The following is a 24753-nucleotide window of genomic DNA, read 5'->3' on the forward strand; positions in this document are numbered from 1 at the left end:
TTTCCCTACACATTTCCTATTGGTTCACACCTACCAGGAAGTAATGTTCCCTCCGCACGCCTCATCCTGAGAGAGCCGCCATGTTGAGAAGGTCAGCGCAGACGTTATACTAGAAAACCATAGTAAATTTGGCGCCGATGGTTCTATGGGTGCCCCATGTATTTTATTTAACCGAATATATAACTAAATGAATGCACGCATTGTTGTGACAGCGTCTTCACGCCCGCGGCCGAATAAAGGTTGCGGTTTCCTCCACCAATATGGCCGACGTGTTCCGTCACCACCGCTGATGTCGCCATCACTGAGCGACTCAATGGCGGCGCACGTGCGGAGGAGTTTCTCCAGGTGATGTTTCTGAATGGGGGATGAAGGGGAGCCTCGAGTCGCGCTCCGGGAGTATGTCTACACCCAGGAGGAGGCCGACAGGGAGCTCCGGCTGACCATCCCCGAGGTGCTTGTTCTGTTATTGTCCACAATGTGGCGCCATGGGCTACGTGCAGAAGTGCAGGCAGCTTTTAACCCGATCGCTGCTGCGGCAGCCAATCACTGCCCGAGCCTGGACGATCACTGCTCGAGTCTGGCCAATCAGGAAAGCGCGGTGTCATTCGCACCATCCTCAGTACCTGACATTGCTTTCACTGTCACTGTCACATGTGCTGCTTTTCGAAGAATATCGAAAGTTATACCAGTCTTTTATTTCAGATACAATTGGGGATGTTAGATGGAACCTCTGATAAGGGGTGCAGGACCGTCTGTTTTGTGTGTGTTATGTCCTTTTTTTTTTTAAATTATTGTTGTTATTTATTAATATTATTATTATGTGCGGTTCCAAAAAGTTTTTGTGTAGTTTGGGGAGTAACAACCATTGGTTGACATGTACGGATGTGCAAGGAGAGAGGAACCACTCGCCTAAGTCCAGAAGACTTTATTAGGGGGCTGTTTGCACTTTGGCTTGTGCGTTTCCCCATCCCTCCCCATTTATTTTCTTTTCTCCATCCCCTCCTACCTTATATTCTGAGTTATCCTTTAGTCTCCGTTCACAATGTGTACACTCCATTCAGGTCAGCTGCCGTGCGGTGGCATCCACTGCACTGCAGAGAAATGCAGCACACCGTCTATCACAGCCGCATTGTGGTGTGAAAAGGACACAAAAATAACAATCATTTTCTGTGTCCTAATGTTGACCTGCGTTAATCCGGTGTGGTAAAACGCAGGTCACTGCTGTATGTGTGAACAAGGGCCCAAAGGATAAGTGGACTATCAGAGAACTTGTAGCAATTCTTCATTCAACCCCCCCGCTTCTGCTGACCTAGAACTAATCCTCCCTTCCGTAGATGGATAAAGTGACACTAAACTCAGGAATTAAATCTTAAAAATGCAGTCAAAAATGCAGTTTAACTATTAACAAAAATGTATCTTATTTGTGTATCACTCGGCTGTAGATCCTCAAATCATCTCTGAATTGGTGCGGACACTGTCCTTCCTTCTGGAGGGTGGCTACTTATGTTCCCCATGGTTCCTGTGTGTGTTGTAAAGTAGTCACCGCTCCAAGCTCACTCCCTTGATGGACTACAGTTCCAATACAAATTATTCAACTAAACGTGAGATTGTAGTCCATTACGGGAGCGAGCTTGGAGTGGTGACCACTTAACGACACACACACACACGTATTTTGGCCAAGTACCATTTTCGGCTGACATCTTTTGGCGGCCGACATTTTGGTGCATCCCTAACAGAGAGTATTCCAGCAACAGGCTGAGGTCAGGACTGGCAGCAGACAGTATTCCACGGACAGACTGAGATCAGGACTGGTGGCACAAAGTATTCCAGGGAAAGGCTGAGGTCAGGACTGGTAGGACAAAGTATTCCAGGGAAAGGGTGAGGTCAGGACTGGCAGCAGAGAGTATTCCAGGGAAAGGCTGAGGTCAGGACTGGTGGGGCAAAGGCTGAGGTCAGGACTGGCAGCAGAGAGTATTCCAGGGAAAGGCTGAGGTCAGGACTGGTGGGACAAAGTATTCCAGCAACAGGCTGAGGTCAGGACTGGCAGCAGAGAGTATTCCAGGGGCAGGCTGAGGTCAGGACTGGCAGCAGAGAGTATTCCAGGGGCAGGCTGAGGTCAGGACTGGCAGCAGAGAGTATTCCACGGACAGACTGAGATCAGGACTGGCAGCAGAGAGTATTCCACGGACAGACTGAGATCAGGACTGGTGGCACAAAGTATTCCAGGGAAAGGCTGAGGTCAGCACTGGTGGGACAAAGTATTCCAGGGAAAGGCTGAGGTCAGGACTGGTGGGACAAAGTATTCCAGGGAAAGGCTGAGGTCAGGACTGGCAGCAGAGAGTATTCCAGGGAAAGGCTGAGGTCAGGACTGGCAGCAGAGAGTATTCCAGGGAAAGGCTGAGGTCAGGACTGGCAGCAGAGAGTATTCCAGGGAAAGGCTGAGGTCAGGACTGGTGGGGCAAAGGCTGAGGTCAAGACTGGCAGCAGAGAGTATTCCAGGGAAAGGCTGAGGTCAGGACTGGCAGCAGAGAGTATTCCAGGGAAAGGCTGAGGTCAGGACTGGTGGGGCAAAGGCTGAGGTCAGGACTGGCAGCAGAGAGTATTCCAGGGAAAGGCTGAGGTCAGGACTGGTGGGGCAAAGGCTGAGGTCAGGACTGGCAGCAGAGAGTATTCCAGGGAAAGGCTGAGGTCAGGACTGGTGGGGCAAAGGCTGAGGTCAGGACTGGCAGCAGAGAGTATTCCAGGGAAAGGCTGAGGTCAGGACTGGTGGGGCAAAGGCTGAGGTCAAGACTGGCAGCAGAGAGTATTCCAGGGAAAGGCTGAGGTCAGGACTGGTGGGGCAAAGGCTGAGGTCAGGACTGGTGGGGCAAAGGCTGAGGTCAGGACTGGTGGGGCAAAGGCTGAGGTCAGGACTGGCAGCAGAGAGTATTCCAGGGAAAGGCTGAGGTCAGGACTGGCAGCAGAGAGTAATCCATGAACAGAGCTGACAGGTGCTGAGGGTATGTGGCCAGGCTTATTAGCCCAGAGCTGACAGAGTGGTGCTTAGGGGTGTGTGGCCAGGCTCATTAGCGCAGGGCTGACAGGTGCTGAGGATTTGGCCAGATTCAATAGCCTACAACTGACCGGCTCTTAGCGGTGTGTGGCCAGGCTCAGTAGCCCACAGCTGATGAAGTGTTGAAGGTGTGTGACCAGGCTCATTAAGCTGGAAGTTTAGGACAGGTCTAGTGATAACAAGCAACCACCAGTAGGAGCTGGGAGGTTGCAACAGGCATAGGAGCATTAGAAATGCTTCTAACAAGAACGGGAAATGATTCATGCTCTTCTTATACAGGTAGCCCTGTTTGGGATTTTTTTTTTTGACAACACTTCATCCATTCCGTACTTTATGAAGAAGTAATAAAAAAAAAGCTTTGACTTTAGATATACAGTATGTTTCTGTTATTTTTAGTTTGTTTTATAATGGTTCAGATAATTCTACTTTACATGCAGTGTGCAGGGTGGTAAAGCACACTAAAACTCTATGTGAACGTGCCGTGACAGTGCCGTCGGTGTAACAAGTAGGATCAGCACTATGGACAGCACATGAGATGCCAGACTTAGTGACATTAAAGCCAAATTGTTTTTTAATTACTCCTTAAAGGAGACCCTCCTTTTTTTTCCTTAAAAATGCTTCACTCCTCGTTTTCTAGTGGGTCACCGCCATGCTCTTCCCCCCGCCCCCTGAACGGTCGCCACCATCGTTCTAATGGAGGCCCCCGTGCGCGCTCGTGCCTGCAGCGGCTGTGTGCGTCCATAGACACACACAGCCCTGTGACAGGCCACGCCCCTTCCCTCTTTGATTAATGGCCGAAGGAGCCTATCCTTCCTTCCGGAAGTTTGGGGTGCGGAGGATCGCTTCGGGACCGGCGGCGGGGACGAGCGCAGCTGACAGGTAAGTGTGTGGGGGACTGGGGTAGAAAAAAAGGTGCTGGCTCACTGCCACTGCCGGTTATCCCGGGCTTCGCTGTCCCCCATGCGGGCCCGGGACTGGCACAGCAGCTGCTCACAGTGTAAATGGAGGATAGATCAGCATTCTCCTACTTGCTGTACTCTCTTCTGACCTCTGATGCCGGAAGCTATGTGTATAACTTTACTTCCACCTTCAGCTGTCATTTTTCTGGCCGCTATAGCCAGAAGAGAAGCTAATGAAGCAGATCTCTGCTTCATCAGCTGCTTTGGGGGTCCCTAGGTGACATTGGGGGTCTTAGAGGCCCCTAATGTCTCCATAAAGAGGACCGGCCATGATATATTTGCAATCACATAGGGGGCTTCTTAGCCCCTTATGTGATAGCAATAAAGTTAAGTGTACAGTAAAAAGAAAGGAAAATCCCCTGTGTGCACGCACATACAAACGTAAATACATGTCAGACGCACCTATGTGCGAAAATGATTACGCCACACATGTTACATATCCCCGCAAATGTCAGAGTGAGAGCAATAATTCTAGGGCCACTGATAACACTAAATTGATAAACGGTAAAAGCTTTTAAATTGTTGCCTATGGCCAATTTTAGGTATGGTAGTTTTTTGCGATCGTGCGCAATTCTAAATCTTGACATGTTTGGTGTCTAATTATCCAGATTGACCTGTTCTTTTAAAGAAGAGCTCCATGTATGCAAAAAGTTAACCCTTGCAGTGGGGCTACTCTTGCACTGCAAGGGTTAAGTGTTCTTTTTTCCTCACGGCGGCGATCCACACTCCCCTCTGCTCCAGCTGTGGTATGTTCCTTGGCGTCCTCACGTCTAATGCAGGTGAATGTACTGCATTCAACATGATTATGTTAGCAGGGCTTAGATCGCCAGAGGATCTGGACCGGTCTGGCAGCAAGACAGAATCGAGGATTGGATGAGTATATTTTTTCAATTTGAGCCCCTAGAAAAAAAGCAAGCAGTTAACCCTTGCAGTGCGGGGGTAGCTCCACTGCAAGGACCAACTTTTTACATTCCTTCATAACTTGACCTGGAGGTATAAAAGACACAAATGAATGCAGCTCTTATTGCTACATAATTAAATGTATATATTTGTTTCATTTAAACAGTGCAAGTACCTGAATTTCACTTGGTATCAACCTCTTGCATCCCTGAACAGTAGGGCTCAGACTTGGAGAGGGAGCAGCAGCACAATCAAGCAGTTAGTTGAGTTGCAGTGTTTATATGCTACCAAAGGGTATGCTATATGCATCTCTCCATGCTGATATGAAATCATCTTACATTAATTAATACATTATTTTTTTTGTTGCTTTTATCTACAATTACTGCCTTTCCACTTCCTGGTTGAGAGAGGCACTGGTGGTGTAGTCCTGGCCCCACAGAGGCATCCTGGTAAGGTTAGATCACCTTAGAAAATCTCATCTGTAAGTGCAAAATCTTGCAGGGCAGGGGTAGGCAACCTCGGCACTCCAGCTGTGTTGAGCCTACAAATCCCACCATGCTTCTTCCTCTGGGAGTCATGCCTGTGGCTAGCAGAGTCCTGCAGTGCCTCCTGGGACTTGTAGTTCCACAACAGCTGGAGTGCCGAGGTTGCCTACCCCTGTTGTAGGGTCTTGGGGAGAGGCATTTTTCCTCCCTCAAATTGCCTTGTCTATGCATTGGGGATGGGCTGGAAAAAGTGACCAGTGCAGCCCCAAAACATCTGGTGTGATCGGGTCCGAACTGTAAGAGCAAAACAGTACAAGGAAGATATTTTACCGCTGTTTACCAATTTTTAAACATCTATATTTTATTTTCCAGGTACTGGATTCAGAATATGGAATGTATGTCTGGCCCTGTGCACTGGTCCTTGCACAGTATATATGGTCCCACCGATCTGTCATAGCTGGCAAGAGAGTGTTAGAAGTATGTTTGTTTATTTCCCTTTTAAATCTATTCATACAATACACAAGTCAGAGGGAATACTATTAATGATATGTTAAACATGCCTGCTCCAAATGTATTTTTTGCTACAAATACTTTAAAGGGTCAAAACTCCCAAAAAGTGATGTTTCAAGAACTCTGGGCAGAATAAAACTGCATTGCAAGGTTTAAGTGCTCATTTTCGTCTAGGGTGTAAAATAACAAAGCTGTACTCACTGGGACCTCAGTCCTGACTACTGCTAGACTGGTCCACGCAGCCTCTAACCCTCTCCACTCCGGCGGTCCAATGACCCGTGAGTCATGTCTAACACAGTGTATTAGACGTCAGGACGCCAAGAAGCATTCCACCACCAGAGCAGAGTTGGAGAGAGGCTGCGGGGACCATTCTAGCACCAGGCAGGACCGAGGTTTAGGTGAGCATATCTTTGTTATTTTAGACCAGGGATGGGCAACTCCGGCCTTCCAGCTGTTGTGGCCGTCCCATGAGGCATTGCAAGACTGACAGTTTCGGGCATTACTCCCAGAGGCAGGTTGGGATTTGTAGTTAAAACACAGCTGGATGGCCCCTGTTTGTAGACAATAATGTGCACTTAACCTTTGCAGTGCGGGTGGTAGCCCAGCTGCGAGGGTTACGTTTTACCCTGCCCAGAGTTGGGTCATCGTATGGTTTCCTAAATATATCTGAGACTTTGGTGACATCTCTGTGCTTGAGTTATTAGGAATGCAAATAATTTAAAGGAGAACTATGAGGTGAGTGCTTTTCACTCACCTCATAGTTCTAGCCGACCTGTGACAATGAGACTGTCACAGCTCTCTGCCGTGACAGGGGGAGGGGCTGGATTCCCCTCTCCCCGCTCCGATCTGCCAGCGCTGACTGGCGGAACGGACGGGGGAGGGGGCGGGTACAGCTGGCTCTGCCTCTAGATAGGCAGAGCCAGCTGTCACTCACGCAGCCGGGCGGATCCCGGCATCTAAGTCGGGATCCGCTCCGGCGTCTCAGTATACCGAGAGCTGTAGCTAGCGGTATACTGAGCTTAGGGTAACGGGAGGACGCTAGTTTGTGTCCTCCCGTTACCCTAAGGAGAACTATGGGCAAAAACACTGACCCCATAGTTCTCCTTTAAGGCAATTATAAGAGTTAATGCCCCTTCTGTTTTTTGATTTTTTTTTCATATTCTTTTATGAAGTAGTGAAAACTTCCTGTTTGTAGCAATATAAGCAAGACTCCCAGAGGCCCTAAACAGAACGGAGAATTTTGCCAGGAAGATCTCGCTCTCAGACTCCAAAAATCGAACAGTTTTGCCAACTAAGCAATGGTCACTTAGCTATAGAATTGTACAGATTTATATATCTTAAAGGGGAACGTCACCTATATCTTGAAAATGACAACAAAGACACCTTTTAATAATGTTTACATCAAACAAATAGCCCCTATTTGGATCCTGTGTATGGCCTTTCTTTAGCCTCCCCCATACTCACTGAAATTCCAAAAGTATGTATATTGAGGGGTTTACACACTGATTGGCCAGATTATTATGACCACCCCATCAGTACTTCGTTGGGCCACGAGATGACTCCACGAGATGACTTCGTTGGGCCGCCTTGTGACTCCACGAGATGTTGAAAGGTGATGCGAGGAATCTGACACTGCACTGTTGCTCTTCTGTTGTCTTGTACCAGTCTTGCCACTCTCCGTTCTGCCCTAACATTGACTAGTCGCTGACGGCCACAATTTGTACATTCAGACCCAGATTTTCGGCTGACAGTCCAGTCTTTAAACACTTTAACAACAGCTGCTCTTGAACATTTAACGAATTCTGCTGTTTTGCTGATACTCGCTCCATGGCTCCGAGCGCCAACAATCATCCCACGTTCAAAGGATGTTAAATCGCGTTATTTACCCGTATCTTCAGAAGAAAATAACTTCTACTGTTGTGGTAAACAACCTGCTTCCCTATTTATAATGGTCTGGCCCTCTAGCAACTTCAGAGCAAAATTAAAGCTAATTTGCCTACAAACGTCAGGTGGTCATAATAAACTGGATGAGGCACATGATTCTCTTTAATCGTTAAAAACACAATTTTATTTCGTACATCTTAAAAAATCAAAATGCTTATAAAGAAAAAGCATGTAGTTTCACTTTCCAACGCATTTCGCAGTAGTGTCATCAGAGGAATATAGGCAGCTTTCCAAGGAGGAAATAAACCACCTTAAAAGAGAACTATGAGGTGAGTGATTTTCACTCATCCTCATAGTTCGAGCCGACCTGTGACAAAATGAAACTGTCACAGGTCGGCTCTATAAATCGGGAAGTGAGTGAACGCATACCGTCGCTCGCTCACTTTCTGATCATCTCCCCACAGGGATCCCCTCCCCGTTCCGAACCTCCAGCGCTGAGTGGAGGAACGGATGGGGTAGGGGGCGGGCACAGCTGGCTCTGCCTCTAGATAGGCGCTGGCTGTCACTCAAGCAGCTGGGTGGATCTCGACAGTATTGCCGGGATCCGTCCCAGCTGCGGTGATCTTGGTATATAGTGAGCAGTATCTCGCTATATACTAAGCTTTGGGTCACGGGAGGATGTTAGAATATGTCTTCCCGTGACCCTAAAGAGAACTATGGGATAAAAAGGTTACCCCATAGTTCTCTTTTAATACTTATATTACACCAATCCTTAGTACTAGTCTGTTTGTCTTATACATATCCAAGGCGTCTTTTGCAGCAACACTGGGGATACCCTCCTCATGCGTCCATCACTGTGGCATGCTCTAGACCGCTCGTCTCACAAAATAACAGAGTTTTATCAATTTCTATGTTGATTTTGTATATAAGTATTTTGGTTTTAAGATGTACAAAATAAATTGTGTTTTTAACGACTAAAGAGAATCATGTACCTCATATAAACCCCACAATATATATACGTTTGGAATTTTGATAATGTTCAGTAATGGCAGCCTACAGATATTTATAGATAATTGCCGGATTATTATCCTTTTGCATACCTTATTCATTTCCGGCATTGCTTACACATGTGCAAGTCTCAATTGGACAGACCAGAAAGGCAGGATTTTCACGAGAAGTATAATTGTGAAAAGCCGTGGTTCTCAACCCAAAAGTGGGTCGCAACCCATAGTTGAGGGGGTCCCCACGTGCCTTGTGCTGCTCTAGGTAAGAGTTTCCTCAGCCTCCTGTCAGTACTCCTAGATGGCGCTGCAGCAGTAGCGGCCAGAGAGGATCAGAGAGAGGAGAGCAGGCAGGAGTGAGGGGAGGTGAGTGCTTGATCACCACAGAGCCCACAATGGGCACCACAGAGCCCGCACTGGATGCCACCAGAGAGTCCCACTTGCCACCTGAGAGCTCGCATAGCCTCCCAAGAGCCCACACAGATACCAGTATTGGTGAATCCCTAAATTTTATGGTTGGGGGTCACCACAACTTGGCAAATGTTACCAAGGGGTCCCGGCCCTAGAAAGGTTGAGAACCACTGCGTTAGAGCTCTTTCACACTGCTACAAGCTAAGGCAGATAGTGTTACTTAGATAAAAAAGTGCAATCTGGCCCTAAGTCCAACAAATGGGTCATCAGTTTGTAAGGAGTCAGTGAAGTCTGCTGGTTCCCCACTGTATTCAAATTGTTGTACAATGAAGGTTCTTGTTTCCATCACATGCCCCCCCTAAACCTGTCAAATTAAGCCCCTGGGGTACATGTACCAGTGATTTGAAACCTATGGTATATAATATGATAGAGAGAGAGAACGATATAATGTGTTTCTTACAGCTCATCTTTTTTCATCTTGCTTTTGAAGGTTGGAGCAGGTGTGAGCCTCCCTGGAGTACTGGCTGCAAAGTGTGCTGCTAATGTTATATTATCAGATTCAGCAGCTATGCCACAGTGCTTACAGAATTGTTCCAGGAGCTGCAGGCAGAATGATCTGTTGGGAATACCGGTCCTGGGACTGACGTGGGGCGAGGTATCGCCCGATCTTCTGGATCTTCCTCCTATCGATATAGTGTTGGGATCTGATGTCTTCTATGAACCAAAGGGTAAAGTTGTCAAATGAAAGTTCTAACAAAAATCTATTTAGCAATAAGAAAATGTTCATGTTAACAGGCAACTGTACTTGGACAAATATGTAGGCATCCTTTGCTGTGAACTTAGGAAAATGCTATGTTTTGGCATCAGGTCTTTATGTCACTGACTGATACGCCGATCAGCCATAATATTTATGACCACCTGCCTAATATTGAGTACTCTAGGTCACCCTTTTGTTACCAAAACAGCCCTGATCCGACGAGGCATGGACTCCACTATAACTCTGAAGGTATGCCGTGGTATCTTGCACCAAGCCGTCAGTAGCGTATTCTTTAAGACCTGTAAGTTGTGAGGTGGGGTCTCCATGGATTGGACTTGTTTTTCCAGCACATCCCACAGATGCTCGATTTGATTGAGATCTAGAGAATTTGGAGGCCAAGCCAACACCTCAAACTAATTGTTGTGTTCCTCAAACCATTCTTGAACCATTTTGGAAGTGTGGTAGGGAGCATTATCCTGCTGAAAGAGGCCACCAGGCTGCCTTCTTCCATTGCTCCTTAGTCCAGTTCTGATGCTCACGTGCCCATTTTAGATGCTTTTGGCAGTGGACATGGGTTAGCATGGGTACCCTGTACAGTCTGTGGCTACGTAGCCCCATATGCAAAAATTGCAATGTACTGTGTGTTCAGACACCTTTCTATTGGAACCAACATTAACTTTTTCAGCAATTTGAGCTACAGTAGCTCTTCTTTTGGATCGGACTGCAAAGGCCAGACTTCGCCCCCCTGTACCTTGGCTGCCCATGAACCCTGTCGCCTTTTCACCAGTTTTCCTTCCTTGGACCACTTTTGGTAGGTTCTCACCACCACAGACCGGGAACATTCCACAAGAGCTGCAGTTTTGGAGTTGCTCTGACCCAGTCATCTAGCCATCACAATTTGGCCCTTGTCAAAGTCCCACAAATCCTCACGCTTGCCCATTTTTTTTTCTGCTTCCAACACATTTACTTCAGGGACAAAATGTTAACTTGCTGCCTAATATAGCCCACCCACCTCCAGGTGCCATTGTAATGAGATAATCAATGTTTTCACTTCACCTCTCAGCGGTCATAATGTTATGGCTGATCAACGTAGGGAATTCTGACTTTTCTCATAAGTGTTGAAGTCAGAGATAACTAGGCAAGTAACATTTTAAAAAGGACAATGCCAACCCAGATATTTCCCTCATGACAGATATACTTTAAAATGGACAGATATACAGTCATATTATTCCAGTCTATGTAAGAAATCAAAATAATTAATCTGATTGGGACAGATTACCTATTAGGCACTCTGATAAATAAGGACTATTTAATGTCGGAGTTCTTGCTTTAGGAAAACTTTCCCATGTTCTGACTCATCAACTTGTAAATTTTAGCTTGAGGCAAGGTACCGCAGCGCTGAATACTGAAAAATGGCCTGGACAGGAAGGAGGTTTAACACCCCCGGCTTCAAGTGGCTACACAACATCCCTGCCTGCTGGTAGTTGCCATTGTCTAATTTCCTGTCTGCTGGAAACTGCCATTGTGTGACTTGCAAGCTGCATGTGTTAGTCACCTCACTTGCAGTGATAATGAACAAGTGCTGTATTGCTCTGAGATTAACATGCTGGTTGTAAGTCTGTCAATGACAACATCATCAGAAAAGTATACAGCATGACAAAAGATACTCTTTAAAGAGGTTTTTCCGCTATAACAGATTGAGTAGAATAATTGTACTGTTTAATATTGTGCTTATTGTAATACTTAAGCTGGCCATACACCTTACAACCATCGCAATACTTTTTTTGTCTTGCGATGGTTGCAAGGTTATTAAAAAAACGTACGATCTGCCCATCTTGGACAGGCAGATCGTACTTGCGATCATCGCAAGCCTGCCCCGCTAAGGCCCGGGCTTCCGATGACTGCAATGCTGAACGGGCAGTGTGCGGCATTTGTCTTACGAGCAGGCCACAAACCCACCGACAATCGTACGATTCTCGGCGGGTTTTTGAGCCTGCTCGTAAGACAAAAGACGTGCGACTGTACAGTAGAAACGGTCGCACGCCTTCCACACACCTGCCGATTATCTTACGATCGCGGGATTTCCCGCGATTATTGTACGATAATCGGCAGGTGTATGGGCACCTTAAGAATGCTGTAAAATAACAATGGGATATATTTGTGCATGTGTTAGATTACACTGTATCCTAATAGTCTGAGTTTATTTGTAGATTTTGAAGACATCTTGGTAACTGTTCGATTCATAATGGAAAGAAATTCCAAGGCTGAGTTCTGGACAACTTATCAAGCCAGAAGGTGATTTGCTGCTTAAAGACCCTTTTATAATTATTGCAGTATTTCAAAATCAGGCACACAAGCACACCACATAGTAGATAAGCTTGGAAAAAAAAGGCACAGGTCCATCAAGTTCAAGGTGTGTGTGTGTGTGTGTGTGTGAGAATCTTTCAGCGCAGCTTGCAGTGTGCGACCAGAGTAACCGCTGATGCTGGAGTAAGATTGGCTCAGCCAGGGTGCACCTGATGTTCTCTCTATTGCTGCTGTGAAGGAGCGGTGACATTGGCCTATGTGAATTTTATGTGTTTGATCCAAAGGAAGACATAAAAAAGCCACGACAATAGGCCACTTTGCTGTAAGAACAAAAAATGGATGGTATTTGTCAAAATTTTACCTATAGAGTTCAGATGTCTAATGCATTCTAATTCTGTATATAATGACAAGAAAAAAGGGAAATAAAGAAATTAGTTTTACTCAAACTATTTCTCTGTTGCTATGGTCACATATGGAGTACCCAAAACCGTGTTTTTTGAGGCGGTGAGAAGACATAGGGAAAGTGAGGCCATCGTCTTAATGCTGCGAATAGCAATATCCATGTAGCCATCCTGCCATCAGTCTCTTCGTACAGATTTCTAAACTTGGTATTTTTGGGTCCTTGATGAGCGGCCGGAATTATTATTATTATTATACAGGATTTATATAACGCCAACAGTTTGCATGTCCTGGATGTCGGGCGATACAAATTCCGCACCCCTGCATCCATTGTCAGTTCAGGTTACATCTGTTTTTTTACATGTCTGTTTTGGACTTTTTGTTGTTATACTATGGTAAGTTTCCATATTTCTTGGCTTTCCCCCAGCATGCATTGGGCCTGCCATGCTGCATTAGGACGTTAGCCCCCAAAAAATGGACGTAACCTGAACTGATGTAAACTGATCATTAGTTTACTTCAATCCCAGCCAGTCAAAACGGAGAGCTGATCCATCTCAAATTGCAGACCTGAACTGACACTGATGTTTCCTGATGTAAACAAATGGTCATCAGTAGGGATCAGTATGACTGATATTTATCTTTCGGTACTTGCAAATACCGGTGCTTCCGCTAGCGTGGAGCTGACTTCTTGAGCAATCAGTGAGCCGTGTGGCAGGTAATGACACGTCAGCCGGCTGCATGCTGATTGGCTGGGAAGCTGGTTTCCCTGCCAATCAGCATCGAGCCAGCTTCCCGGCCTATCAAGAAGTCGGGAGGTGGCTGTCTGGCTTCTGATTGGCTGGGAAGCCAGCTCCATGTTCCCTTGCAGCACTGCCAGTCCTCTGACCGGAGGTTCTGCTATCTGCAAGTATTGGAGCATTTGGGCGAGTACAAGTACTCGGTATCGGTGCATCCCTAGTCATGTTTTCATCCGCACTGCCATAGAGATGCATTGTTGTCTGCTTTTCATCTGTAAATGGAGGGTTGGAAACCCAATGACCTGTTGGCTTGTGGGAAAGGGGCCTCAAGCAATTGCTCCAGATTGATAGTCCTAGTAGATTGCAAAGCAATGGTAATGATCTTTCTGGGATTGTAATTTTGTGTGTCTAAATTTAAGGTATTTAACCTTTTATTATTCCTAGTCTCCTCAGGCCATTTCTGTAACCCAAATATTTGCCAACGTTCTGAAACACCAAAAAAGGTGTTCTTTCCATGAAACAATATGCTCAGGACTTCATGACACTGACTCAACATTGATTTTACAAACCCCAGCCTAAGTAAATCTATTTCTGAAGCAAGAAAAGTCACACATTTCTAGTGCTGTGTTTGTATAGATGAGGAACATATTGCAACAGTAGAACTAAAATCAGTAATATTTGTCCACAGTGAGGACTGGTCCATGGAAGCTCTACTCCACAAATGGGATCTCAGATGTACTAATGTTCCTCTGAAGACATTCGATGCTGATAAGGAATGCTTGGCTGGATCCAACCTTCCAGGGCGACATAGTGTTCAGATGATGATTGTCACATTAGATATAGATAAATGAAAGTGATCTGACTGTATATGTACATATGTAGACTGGAATTCAGCGTGTTTCTGAAGATCTGCACGCACATTGCCTGAGGTATGAAATGGGTCATTATGAAGCTCACAATTGGTAAAAGGTGATTTTATGATTTTTTGACTCACATTTATTGTCTTGTACTTCCTCCAGTTTTAATAAATTGCAGCGTTTTATCGTCCTTGTTTTTATTTAAACCCTTGGTTCTCGTCTGGTGGGTCGTGGCCCAAAACTGGGTCGTCGCATGCCTTCCACTTTTCTAGGTGAGAGGTTCCTCAGTTTCCCCCTAGCGCAGCAATATCAGCTCTCACACTAAGCAGCCATTCAAAATATGCTGCCAGGTGTAGAGTGTCAGCTTTAAGTGGGGTGGGGCTATGGCCACGGGAGAGAGCTCCATCTATACGTCTATTGCTTACAGCTCCCTCACGTGCCCTGTAGAGGTGCCTAGACTGGACTGACGTCACATTCTGGCTCCTGGCACCTGTACGAGCCACACAAGGGACCTGCACAAGCAATGCACATATGGATGGAGCTCCATCACAGCACCCCAGGCTGAGGATCCTCTCCAGTTCTTGTATGATAGGGAGACTGGGTGGATCTTAAAAACAGAACAAAAAATGTATTTTGTTTATGTGTGTGTGTGTGTGATCGTGTCTCTGGTTGTGTGCGTCTGTCAGTGTTTTTGAGGGCCCATTCACACTGGTACAGCACTTTACCATGCAATCGCACCTACCGTATATTCTGGTGTGGGAGGTGTGTTGCATTGCCATTCATTTTGAATGGCACCCACAGTTTGATCACCCGCACAGTACCGCAATGCCATGTGTTCCAATGCGGTGAGATTTGGGTCACGACTTAATGACAAATGTGGGTCCTGCGGTTACACAGGTTGAGAACCACTGATTTAAAGTGTCACTGAGAATCATTTTACCTTTAAATATACAAATACACTTGACAAGTAAAATAAATCAAACTCAACTTATCATGTAAGCATTAAAAATCGTGCTTCAGTCAGGTGTAGGGTTTATAACATGTAAAGCAGCTTGACTTAGCAAACTTCTCAGAAATCTAATTAGGGGAGAGATCGGTTACAGATGGAGATTGATTTAGCAGGGAAGTCACTTGTATAGTCATGCCAGGATGTAGATTTAAGCCGATTGTATTTAAATTGACTGAAAGTGATAGACTAAGTGTGGAATTTATCATCGGAATTGCGAGTGTGAACTCTGATATGGTTACATGGGATATATTTGCACCAGATTGATGCTCGTGTAATGTTGATAAATGAGGTTTAATAGACTCCAGGAAAGAAGACTCGTAACTCCATGTAAAAATCCTTACCCTCACTTCTTGACGAAGTGGTCACGGGGACTTAAGTTGTGATTGTTAGGTGATGCTCCAATTTCAGAAGCCACAAAACACGTGCAATTGGAATAGTGCAAGTTCAGGTCAGACGCATATGTTAAAAGAAGCGGCTAAACAGATTTGTGCATTAAAAAATAAAAACATTAAGGTTAAAACTGTGGCAATTGCTGTGATAAATTCCCCCCCCCCATTGTCACATTTGCCTTTGAAATAGAATTGTAGGGTTACCACACACCCAAATTGGCTGCTGATTTTCGGACCTGCTCCTTTTGATCAGCTGATTGAGGGGTGCTGACAGCCACTGTGTTTGTTGGGAACCATCCAACATTTGCAGTTTATGGCCAGCTTTAGTGTACAATTAGGACCACTGAAATCACATCTAATACAAGTCTACTGAACATGAAGCCGAGGGACATGCCAGAGGGGGAGGTGGATGAGCAGTCATTGCCGCATGCCCAAGGATAAGGTTGTTTTGGGTTTTTTCAACCCTGGAGAAAAAAAAAAATGAGACTTTACCTGCTGCATGTGTGTGGGGTAACTTGAATCTCCTGGAACTCTGAGGTCTGCCAGCAGTACACAGGGGGTTAAAGTAGGTGAAATCAGAAACTTTTTTTGTAGTTTTGGATAGAGCGGGGGCAGGGGGGAAATCAGAATTTCTATCAAGTTTTTCATCTCTGGGGCTCCTGCGCTGCAGCTGACTCTGTACAAAGATTCTTCAGTTTCCTCCTTGGCTCAGCTGATTGAGGGATTGTGGTTAACACAGACAGGCTCATGTCAGTCACTATTGGGTTTTAACTCCGCTCCGCAGAGCTCTATTACACAGTTAACCTAACATGCCTGCATCAGAGGGCAGAGTCATGACCTTGGTGTGCTGCTTCCCCTTCACCAAACATGCTGGAGCAAGAGAACAAAGAAAGTAGAACTCTTCCCCCATACTCAAATAGTAAAGTGTAAAGCTGGCCATACACCTTACAATTTATCTGCAGAGTTTCTGTGGTCAGATGGAAAAGGTGCAACAGATTTCTCCATCTACACTTTACTGTGTGGCTGGAGTAATCTCCACCTGGACCAATCTGTTGCACTTTTTCCATCTGACCACAGAGAATCTGCAGATAATTGTAAGGTGTATGGGCACCTTTCAATGTGTGTCCCCCCAGTCCAGCTGTAGAATTAAACCATGTATAACCACACCAAGAAACCACAAATTGGGCAATTCTTTGCCCCCCCACCCCGCAATACATACTTACCTTACAATCATGTCTGCAGGATCCAAGGTTTCTTTACAACCTGCTGCAGATTTTCAGTGCATAGCACCTTCCCACCAAGTTTTATGGGACCATCTACTGAACAGATAATTGCCACCTTTTTATTCTTTGCATACCTTAAGGTGCCCATACACTTCACGATTATTGTACGAGAATCAAGGGAAATCCCGCAATCGTACAGTCTATGGAGGGCGAGCGACCGTTCCTACTGTACGGTCGCACAACTTTTGGATTTCGAGCATGTTGGAAAACCAGAGAATGGTACCATTTTCGGCTGGTTTTTAGCATGATCGAGAGATAACTGCCGAACGGGCCGGTGTGCGCACGCGTACACTGCCCGTTCAACATTGCAGTCATCGGTAGCCCGCCCCTCAGGTGGACGGGCTCGCGATGATCGTAAGTACGATATGCCTGTCCAAGATGGGCAGATCTTACGTTTTTTTTAAATTACAACCCTTGCAAGACAAAAGTCTTGCAAGGGTTGTAAAGTGTATGGCCACCTTTATTTATCTTTTCACAGTGGCCATTTTTACTAAGGGCAGGCTAATGCATCCCTTTACCTCCTGGAACTCTGGCTGACTAGGACACGCAACCATGCACATCATCTTGGGAGGAAAAAGCCTTCCCCTGAGATTTCCCATCAATGCCCTGCTGATGTAACCTTCCCGGGATGCAATGCTTGGGCACAGATTACATCAGTAATGCCCATGAGGACCAGGAAGTGGAAAAACGAATTGTAAGAAAAATAAGTTTAACCAATGAATGCGAGATGATTTCATATCCGAATGCAGAGCTCCATGCTGATGTGATTTTTAGTGAAAGGGGGTAAAGGTACGCTTTAAAATGCTCTCCGTTTGAACTTACCACACGCTTCTGGCAATAGTTATACATTCAACCAAGAGATGACTGTATATTTATACTCCACAATAAATCGATTGCAAATAAAGTCAAGTCTTTTTTTTTTTAAACAAGTTTATTTGCTACATAAACAGTGGTTATATTACAGAATGTTAGAGCAAGATATACTCAAATCGATACAAACACTTGCATGAATTTACAGTAATGTTTGGAATTACCATTTTCTGAAAAATAAGGTGTACATCATCAGAGGTGCTCACTGTATGCTCCAATATTTTATGTATGGCCCGGGCGACAGGACGTGCAGTTGTCAGGAATTCTAACAAACTGGACAGCCATTTGTTTTCTGCGTTACACAGGAGCAATCGGGAGAAAACAGGAAACAGCCAAGCACTCTGCACTGCAACACGCCACCTTAACAGCTAACCAGCATTACTCAACTGCTACACAACTGCGCCTAGTGCACAAAAAATACACAAGAGAAAAGATTAGAGTTGTGGTCAAATAAAAATACTCCCTTGCAAACATTGTTACATGAATATTTGATACAAAATACAATAGCTTTCAGGCATTAACTATTAAAATGCAATTACATAGAGGAAACATTTCAGATTGGGAATTAAGTGATTACTGATGCTTTAAGTCCAAGCACAGTTCAGTAAAACTGTCAAAATACCACCTAGCAACCCCAATGGAGTCGGAAGATACCCTTTATTAACAAGTTACCTTAATTTATCTCTCTTTTTTTTAAAGCAAAACAATCAACTTTGTTAACTAAGTTACAAGGAATTTGAGTACAGCAACAAATGGCACATAAAATATAAAGTCTGCCACACAAGGCGCAAGTGAAATTGATAAAACTTAAAACAAAAAAATACAAATAACCACCTTTTCGGGAAGGCTGTTGCTTTCTCCGGGGGAATTCACAAGGGCTGCTGAGCTACTGAGTGATCATCCTAGACAAATCCGGTGTGTAGCATTCTTTAGGTTGACACTGGTGGCAGAGAATAGAAGACAATAAGGATTCCATTCAACAGCAAACTAAAACACACAAAGGGGATATCATTCAGGGGCACTTATGTTGACTTTGGGGAAAAACACACAAGTGTTTACCACCAGGATGTGATCAGCTTATATTGTGATGAGGCAAATGAGTATCTGCAGTGACATCTTCATATGAAAGTTTGTGCATGTGTATTGAGGGCTTTAATGGGACTAAGTAAAAACTTGTGTTACAGCTGAAAAGACCAAACAGTTAATGTACTAAAGACACACTATCCTTGGAGAGGTAACCCTATGAGTGCGATTTCAGTAAAAGTCAGTCTAAACTTTTATGTAAGATCTAACAGTGGAGCTTAAAAACATAGGGGGGAATTTATCAAAACTGGAGCAGACAAAATGTGGAGCAGATTTGCACTGCAGCCAATCAGCTTGTCTGTCTGTCATTTTCAAATCTTACCTGAGCAAACTGAAGAGAGATGCTGATTGGTTGCCATGGGCAACTGCACCAGTTTTGATAAATACCCTCCATTCTATATTACAATATGCATGGGTTAAGAAAGTATCTATGACTACAAAGTGTTCTGTATTTCTGCAAAGTACTGTGATCCTTTTAGCTGCTTAGGGGGGCTATTTATAAAAGTCTGGACAAGTACAGGAAGATTATGCAGCCTGAATTTGCCCAGATCTATTGGTAACATCCCCGATGTTTATAAACCAGCGAATGTGAGGTAGATTTACTCCGTGAACCTAATAGGAAGGAGGTCTGGCTGTGGAGCAGATCTCCTAGTCCAGGCAACTATTTAAGTTCCAATGGACAGAAATTCAACTGAGAGAAAACAGTTAGAATGCCAACTGGGCACTCCCAGGAGCAAAACACAGAGGGGAATTATCAAAACTGGACCAGAGGGACTCTTAAGCAGTTGCTCATAACCAATCAGCTTCTCTCTTTCATTTTCAAAGCTTAACTGAACAAACTGGAGAGAGATGCTGATTGGTTGCCATGGGCAACTGCTCCAGATTCTTCTGCTCCAGTCTTAGTAAATTCACCCCATAGAATGAAAGTTCACATTCGCCCCTTTATAAATAGGCCCCCCCAAGAATAAAGGCAGCCTTTCTTTTGGCCCTAATGTATGGAAAGTAGCAGACAGAAATTTACCAGCAAGTCTGACAGAATCCAGGATAGTGCATCTTTAACAACAGACACAAACCTGCTCCATTACACGCCCACAGAAACTGCTCCCTGGAGGATCAGGAAAAACCACTTAATATCTGCAATACAGCTCACTACTCCTTAAGCAACTGGAGCCCGCAGCTTTAGGGGAAAATGCAGATACTGGTTTAAACAGTCATCAAATGACACCCCAAACACAACAATTAAAAATCCCACAATTCCCAGCAAACCTAAACTGCATCAAAAATAAGACATATACAAACCTTGCTCTGCAACATGTGTGTGATAAGAGCACGAGAACAAGTACATGATCTTTTATATGCTGAGCTAAACGGTCTTTATTAAAACCCCAATAAAATGTTTTCTGAGCACCTACTTAAAAGGAAAGCATTACCTTAGTCTAGGATGACACTGCTCCTTCCTCCTCAGGAGACTTTGGAGGTGATGGGGACCTGGATCTAGATTTTGAGTTCTTTGGTGGAGGAGAAAGCTTTGATCTAGACCTGGAGCGAGATCTGGACACAGAGGAGGACTTGGACTTTGACCTCCGAGCAGAACGGGATTTAGAACTAGAGTGAGATCGGGATCTGGTTCGCGAACGAGACTTTGATCGGCTGTAACGGGACCGGCTGCGTGACCTGGACCGACTCTTGCTTCTGGACCTGCTATAGCGTCGTCTTCTTGGGCTGAAAGCAAAAATATATGAATGATGAAACTAGACCCAATGTGGATGCTCATTTAACAATCCCACAATTCCCCGTTTAGTGACCCTGCAGTCCCATGACAACCCTTGCCATTAGAAACACTCAAACCACATTCAAAAACGCTTTCACCATGACAAATTTCCATCCAGTGTTTATCCTAAAAGCAGTAAAACAAATATGGCCTGAAATTCCACACACTTCAAATTAACATTTTACCAGCATAACAACTGCTACCCTAGTCTAGCCATCCCTTCAATAATGCAGGGGTGGGAAAATTCATATGGAATCCAGCACCCTTTTTTTTGAGGAGCCAGCTACATTGACAACTAAAAATCCTTTAAATGTTAGGTGCCAGCTGTCATTTTTAGCAATCACTGGCTACCTGGGATATGTACAGCCCTGAATGAATGTTTAACATGCTAAGAAACCTACTGAACAGGAACAGGTAGGCAAAGTTAATACAGTGTGGTCCGAAGAGTACAAAATTTAACCTTTGAGCACAAACCAGTGTCACCTGAGCACCAATCAGAGCATCTTGTAGTGTATGTAAACCCAAACAATTAACTTATTTGTACCACTGGAAGCATATGTATGATACATGTCAAAAAAAATATTGAACCTGATGGAAATTCAGAGCTGTCCTCTGCACACTTCGTGTTGTCTCATCTTGGACTACAATATTAGTAGTCTTTGTGTTGTAGAGATCTGAGTGTGTGGGGGGCAGGGGGCCGAGTTGTTGAGCAAGATATTGGGCAGGGCTGACAACTGATGCATGTCTGCCAGATCAAGTATCATTCACTACATGCAGTGTCTTTAAAAGAGATAAGACATGGGGAAATGTGCACGCATCGCACATATGTACTGCATGTTTTATGTCGTAAGGCACAGCCAATGACTTGCTGCCTCTGCATACATGATCCTGATGTTGTCTCTGGGGTAGTGACCGCAATCTGATAACAGCCCAACTACAGCCCGGTCTGACCCTGAACAGGAATAAGGAAAATATATTAAACACTGCAGGGCAGTGAATGACTTCTCACCAAACATTTACTGGTGGGGAATCACTCATTCAACTTAATCTGCACATTAGCAAGTGTAGACAGACAATAGGCAAAACTACTTTCACTTTCCATAGGGTGAAAGAGGAATGTGAAGGTGTGACTAATGTTCAGAAATCTGTGCCATCAGATATGGGTGGGGGCATTTCTGATGCCAAGACCGACTTTGTGAAGGGTCAGTATTGGCAACAGATCCAGGAGAGCAGAACACCAGGGCTGACAAATGGTTTTATGTATACTGTGGCCCTCTGTAACAAGTCCATGAATCAGTTCAAAACTGTAAAAGTCAACCTATATACACATCTTTATCAGTCAAAGTGACAAGTTTACTTTACCACAGAGCCCCTAAGGAGCACTTATTCCACACCATGACCGCATGTCACAAGTCATTCATAAAATACAGGCTGCAGTGTGAATATCCTACAAAATGTCCTCTGCATAGTGCTGCAGAGAACTCTGGGGGAAGGAGGGTCATATGACTGACAGGTCGTGTGATCAGGGTCTCAACCTGCACTTTTATTCCCATTCATTAACCACTTCCGTACTGGTCTGTATTTAGCCCTTTACCAGACCATTATTCAGTTTTCATTGCTGTGATAGTTTGACAATTACTCTTCATTTTTGTACAATTGAATGCCTTTTTGAGGCAGATTAACCCCTTCATGACTGAGGCCCTTTTTTCAATTTTTGCACCCATGTTATATTCCACATTTTAGGCCTGAAAATGACGTAAAACCCCCCAACATTTTATAATTTCTGAATGCCAAGACCCTATAGAATAAAATGGTGGTAGATTTCCTTTTGTGGCATTTTATAACCCTGTTTTTTTGCTATACAAAAGGGCAAAAGACCAAAATGTTGGGGTGCTCTGAATCCACTGCTTTGTAAAACATCCTCACACTTTATAAATGTGCCTCTACACATTAATTTAACCGACAAAAGGGGACCAAATAAGTTGTTGTTAGGGATTACATACATAGCGGCATGAACTTAAGATCAAGGGCCCACAACAATCAGTGAATGTAATGTTACAGAAGGCTCTCAACAATAGAGGATGGGCAAAGACCAGGACTATGGGTTTGCTCTAGGAAATGGTCAGACTGCAGACATGTTTCAGGAGTGTTATGGAATAGAGGAAGGTTAGGAGACTGCCAGAGATCTACGCTATTACAGCCCCTTTAAAAAAATAAAAATCAACGGCACACATTTGCGCTTCCTACAGCCTCTTGAAAGTGACGTGTGCCACATCTGATATTCCTCTCTGCAGGAGCCATCTTAAAAGATCAGAGGAAAAACATGAGATGAAAGCACAAAAAAATAAAAATGAAATGTGACTGAAAAAACCCAACACACTATGTAACCTCTAGCAGCAAGTCTAAAACACTTTCCTTCACTGGCCTAAGACCCAATACAGTCTATTGTCCCAGAGCAGCACAAGTGCCAAAGAGATGCAGGTTACACACCAGAGATTTGAGGCCATACTGATGCTTAATGAATGGGTCCCAAACACTGGCCCTACACACCTAGCTTCCCTCGTTCAAACGGTCATTCCCACAACCAGCTTAAACAGCACGGATCAAGGAATATCCCCTTCCTGCTATTGTATTCCGACAGCTGGCACCTGTATGAATACCCGAACAGTGACTGCATCTGACTGGATGTACAGCAAACTAAAATGTGAGATTGTAGTCCATCACAGGCCACACACACTACAATGGAAGCGTCTGGAAACACTCATCTCCTAGAAACTCCATTGTCTAAAACACTGGTGACAGAGAATGACCAGCAACACCACCTCAGTCTACAGTTCCATATACTAGAATGATAGCTCCATCCAGTCAGAGCACATGGGCTCCCGTGCAGTCCCCACACACGCACATGGGCTCCCGTGCCGTCCCCACACACAGCACGTGGGCTCCCACCCAGTCCCCACACACAGCACGTGGGCTCCCACCCAGTCCTGATGCACACATTGGCTCCCACCCAGTCCTGATGCACCCAGCACACATTGGCTTCCACCCAGCACACATTAGCCCCCATGCAGTCCTGATGCACACAGCACACATTGGCTCCCATGCAGTTATAAAAAACCACATGGGGGGGAATTTACCAAACTGGAGCAGCTGTACATGGCAACCAATCAGCTTCTCTCTTCAGTTAAGGTTTGAAAATGAAATGCAGATGCTGATTGGCTGCCATGGGCATCTGCTCCAGTTTTGATAAATCCCCCCTATTGTCTACAGTGTAGTTAAAAAAAAGAAAATTGGCCCCCATTCAGTTATAAGACAGAGCACATCGGCCCCCATTCAGTTATAAGACAGAGCACATCGGCCCCCATTCAGTTATAGAACACAGAGCGCATAGGCTCCCATGCAGTTACAAAACATATTGGCTCCCATGTAGTTATAGAACACAAAGAGCACATTGGCTTCCATGTAGTTATAGAACACATTGGCCCCTATGTAGTTATAGAACTCGGAGCACATGCAGGCGGCGCCATTTTGTTCACATGGGCCACTGAAGGAGGAAGCAGAGAGCCCGGCCAGCAGCACAAGGCTCAGCCCTCTACATATGGGGCGCTGCGGACCTTCCCTATACAGCCATGGCTAATCGGCTGGAGGGAACATCCGGCAGGCGGGCACTCACCTCCTACTCCGGCGCTCGTTGTCCCCGTACCTCCTCGGCGGGGGTCCCCGGCGACCATGGTGGGAATCCGGAGGCCGGCCATATCGCGCCATCTGCACCCGGAGCTCCCGGCCGTCCAGCACCGCCCCGTCCATGGCGTCCATCGCGTCTTCCGCATCCCTCTTGTCGTGGAAGCGGACAAAGGCGAATCCACGGCTCTCCTTGGTGTAGCGGTCGCGGGGGATGTAAACATCGCCTACTCGGCCATATTTCTCGAACACACGCCTCAGGGTCTCCGGAGTGGTGCGGTAAGTCAGGTTATCCACTTTAAGCGATGTCATATCTTCTACGTCCGGCGGCGGGCGACCGTAACTCATGGCCGCTAAACTGCCGGGAAACGGCACCTTGGCTGAGGTAGCGAAGGCGCGGATGGAAAC

At 45.3% G+C, this 24753-nt stretch overlaps 2 protein-coding genes across 5 annotated transcripts; one reads left to right on the forward strand and one right to left on the reverse strand.

The window, feature by feature from the left end:
• Window positions 1-256: 256 nt before the first annotated feature.
• METTL23 (methyltransferase like 23) lies at window positions 257-14268 on the forward strand. The gene is made up of 5 exons (XM_018555693.1): window positions 257-451; window positions 5769-5873; window positions 9693-9930; window positions 12170-12254; window positions 14091-14268. Exons 1-5 carry the CDS (start codon window positions 359-361, stop codon window positions 14251-14253), a joined length of 684 nt encoding a protein of 227 aa, XP_018411195.1. The 5' UTR covers window positions 257-358; the 3' UTR covers window positions 14254-14268.
• Window positions 14269-17976: 3708 nt separating this feature from the next.
• Window positions 17977-24747, reverse strand: SRSF2 (serine and arginine rich splicing factor 2). 4 transcript variants are annotated; one of them, XR_001941202.1, is made up of 4 exons: window positions 24338-24747; window positions 20324-20615; window positions 18645-18750; window positions 17977-18213 (listed from the first exon to the last, which is right to left on the reverse strand). XR_001941202.1 is itself a non-coding variant. In XM_018555700.1 (3 exons), exons 1-2 carry the CDS (start codon window positions 24691-24693, stop codon window positions 20330-20332), a joined length of 612 nt encoding a protein of 203 aa, XP_018411202.1. In that variant the 5' UTR covers window positions 24694-24747; the 3' UTR covers window positions 17977-18750; window positions 20324-20329. The 4 variants fall into 4 exon arrangements, 3 of the variants coding, with proteins under 3 accessions (XP_018411202.1, XP_018411199.1, XP_018411201.1); XM_018555700.1 differs by having other exon boundaries at window positions 17977-18750; window positions 24368-24747; XM_018555697.1 differs by having other exon boundaries at window positions 17977-18750.
• Between the last annotated feature and the right edge of the window lie 6 nt (window positions 24748-24753).

This window comes from Nanorana parkeri, unplaced genomic scaffold (genome assembly GCF_000935625.1).
Source record: "Nanorana parkeri isolate BGI_ZX_2015 unplaced genomic scaffold, ASM93562v1 scaffold209, whole genome shotgun sequence".
NCBI classification, from domain to species: domain Eukaryota; kingdom Metazoa; phylum Chordata; class Amphibia; order Anura; family Dicroglossidae; genus Nanorana; species Nanorana parkeri.

Coding starts and splice junctions, on each gene's coding strand:
- METTL23 (XM_018555693.1), top strand. CDS start 359: ATGGGGGATGAAGGGGAGCCTCGAGTCGCGCTCCGGGAGTATGTCTAC. Junction 452..5,768: donor TCCGGCTGACCATCCCCGAG/GTGCTTGTTCTG, acceptor TTTATTTTCCAG/GTACTGGATTCAGAATATGG. Junction 12,255..14,090: donor ACAACTTATCAAGCCAGAAG/GTGATTTGCTGC, acceptor ATTTGTCCACAG/TGAGGACTGGTCCATGGAAG.
- SRSF2 (XM_018555697.1), bottom strand. CDS start 24,693: ATGAGTTACGGTCGCCCGCCGCCGGACGTAGAAGATATGACATCGCTT. Junction 20,616..24,337: donor AACGAGCGCCGGAGTAGGAG/GTGAGTGCCCGC, acceptor TTTTGCTTTCAG/CCCAAGAAGACGACGCTATA.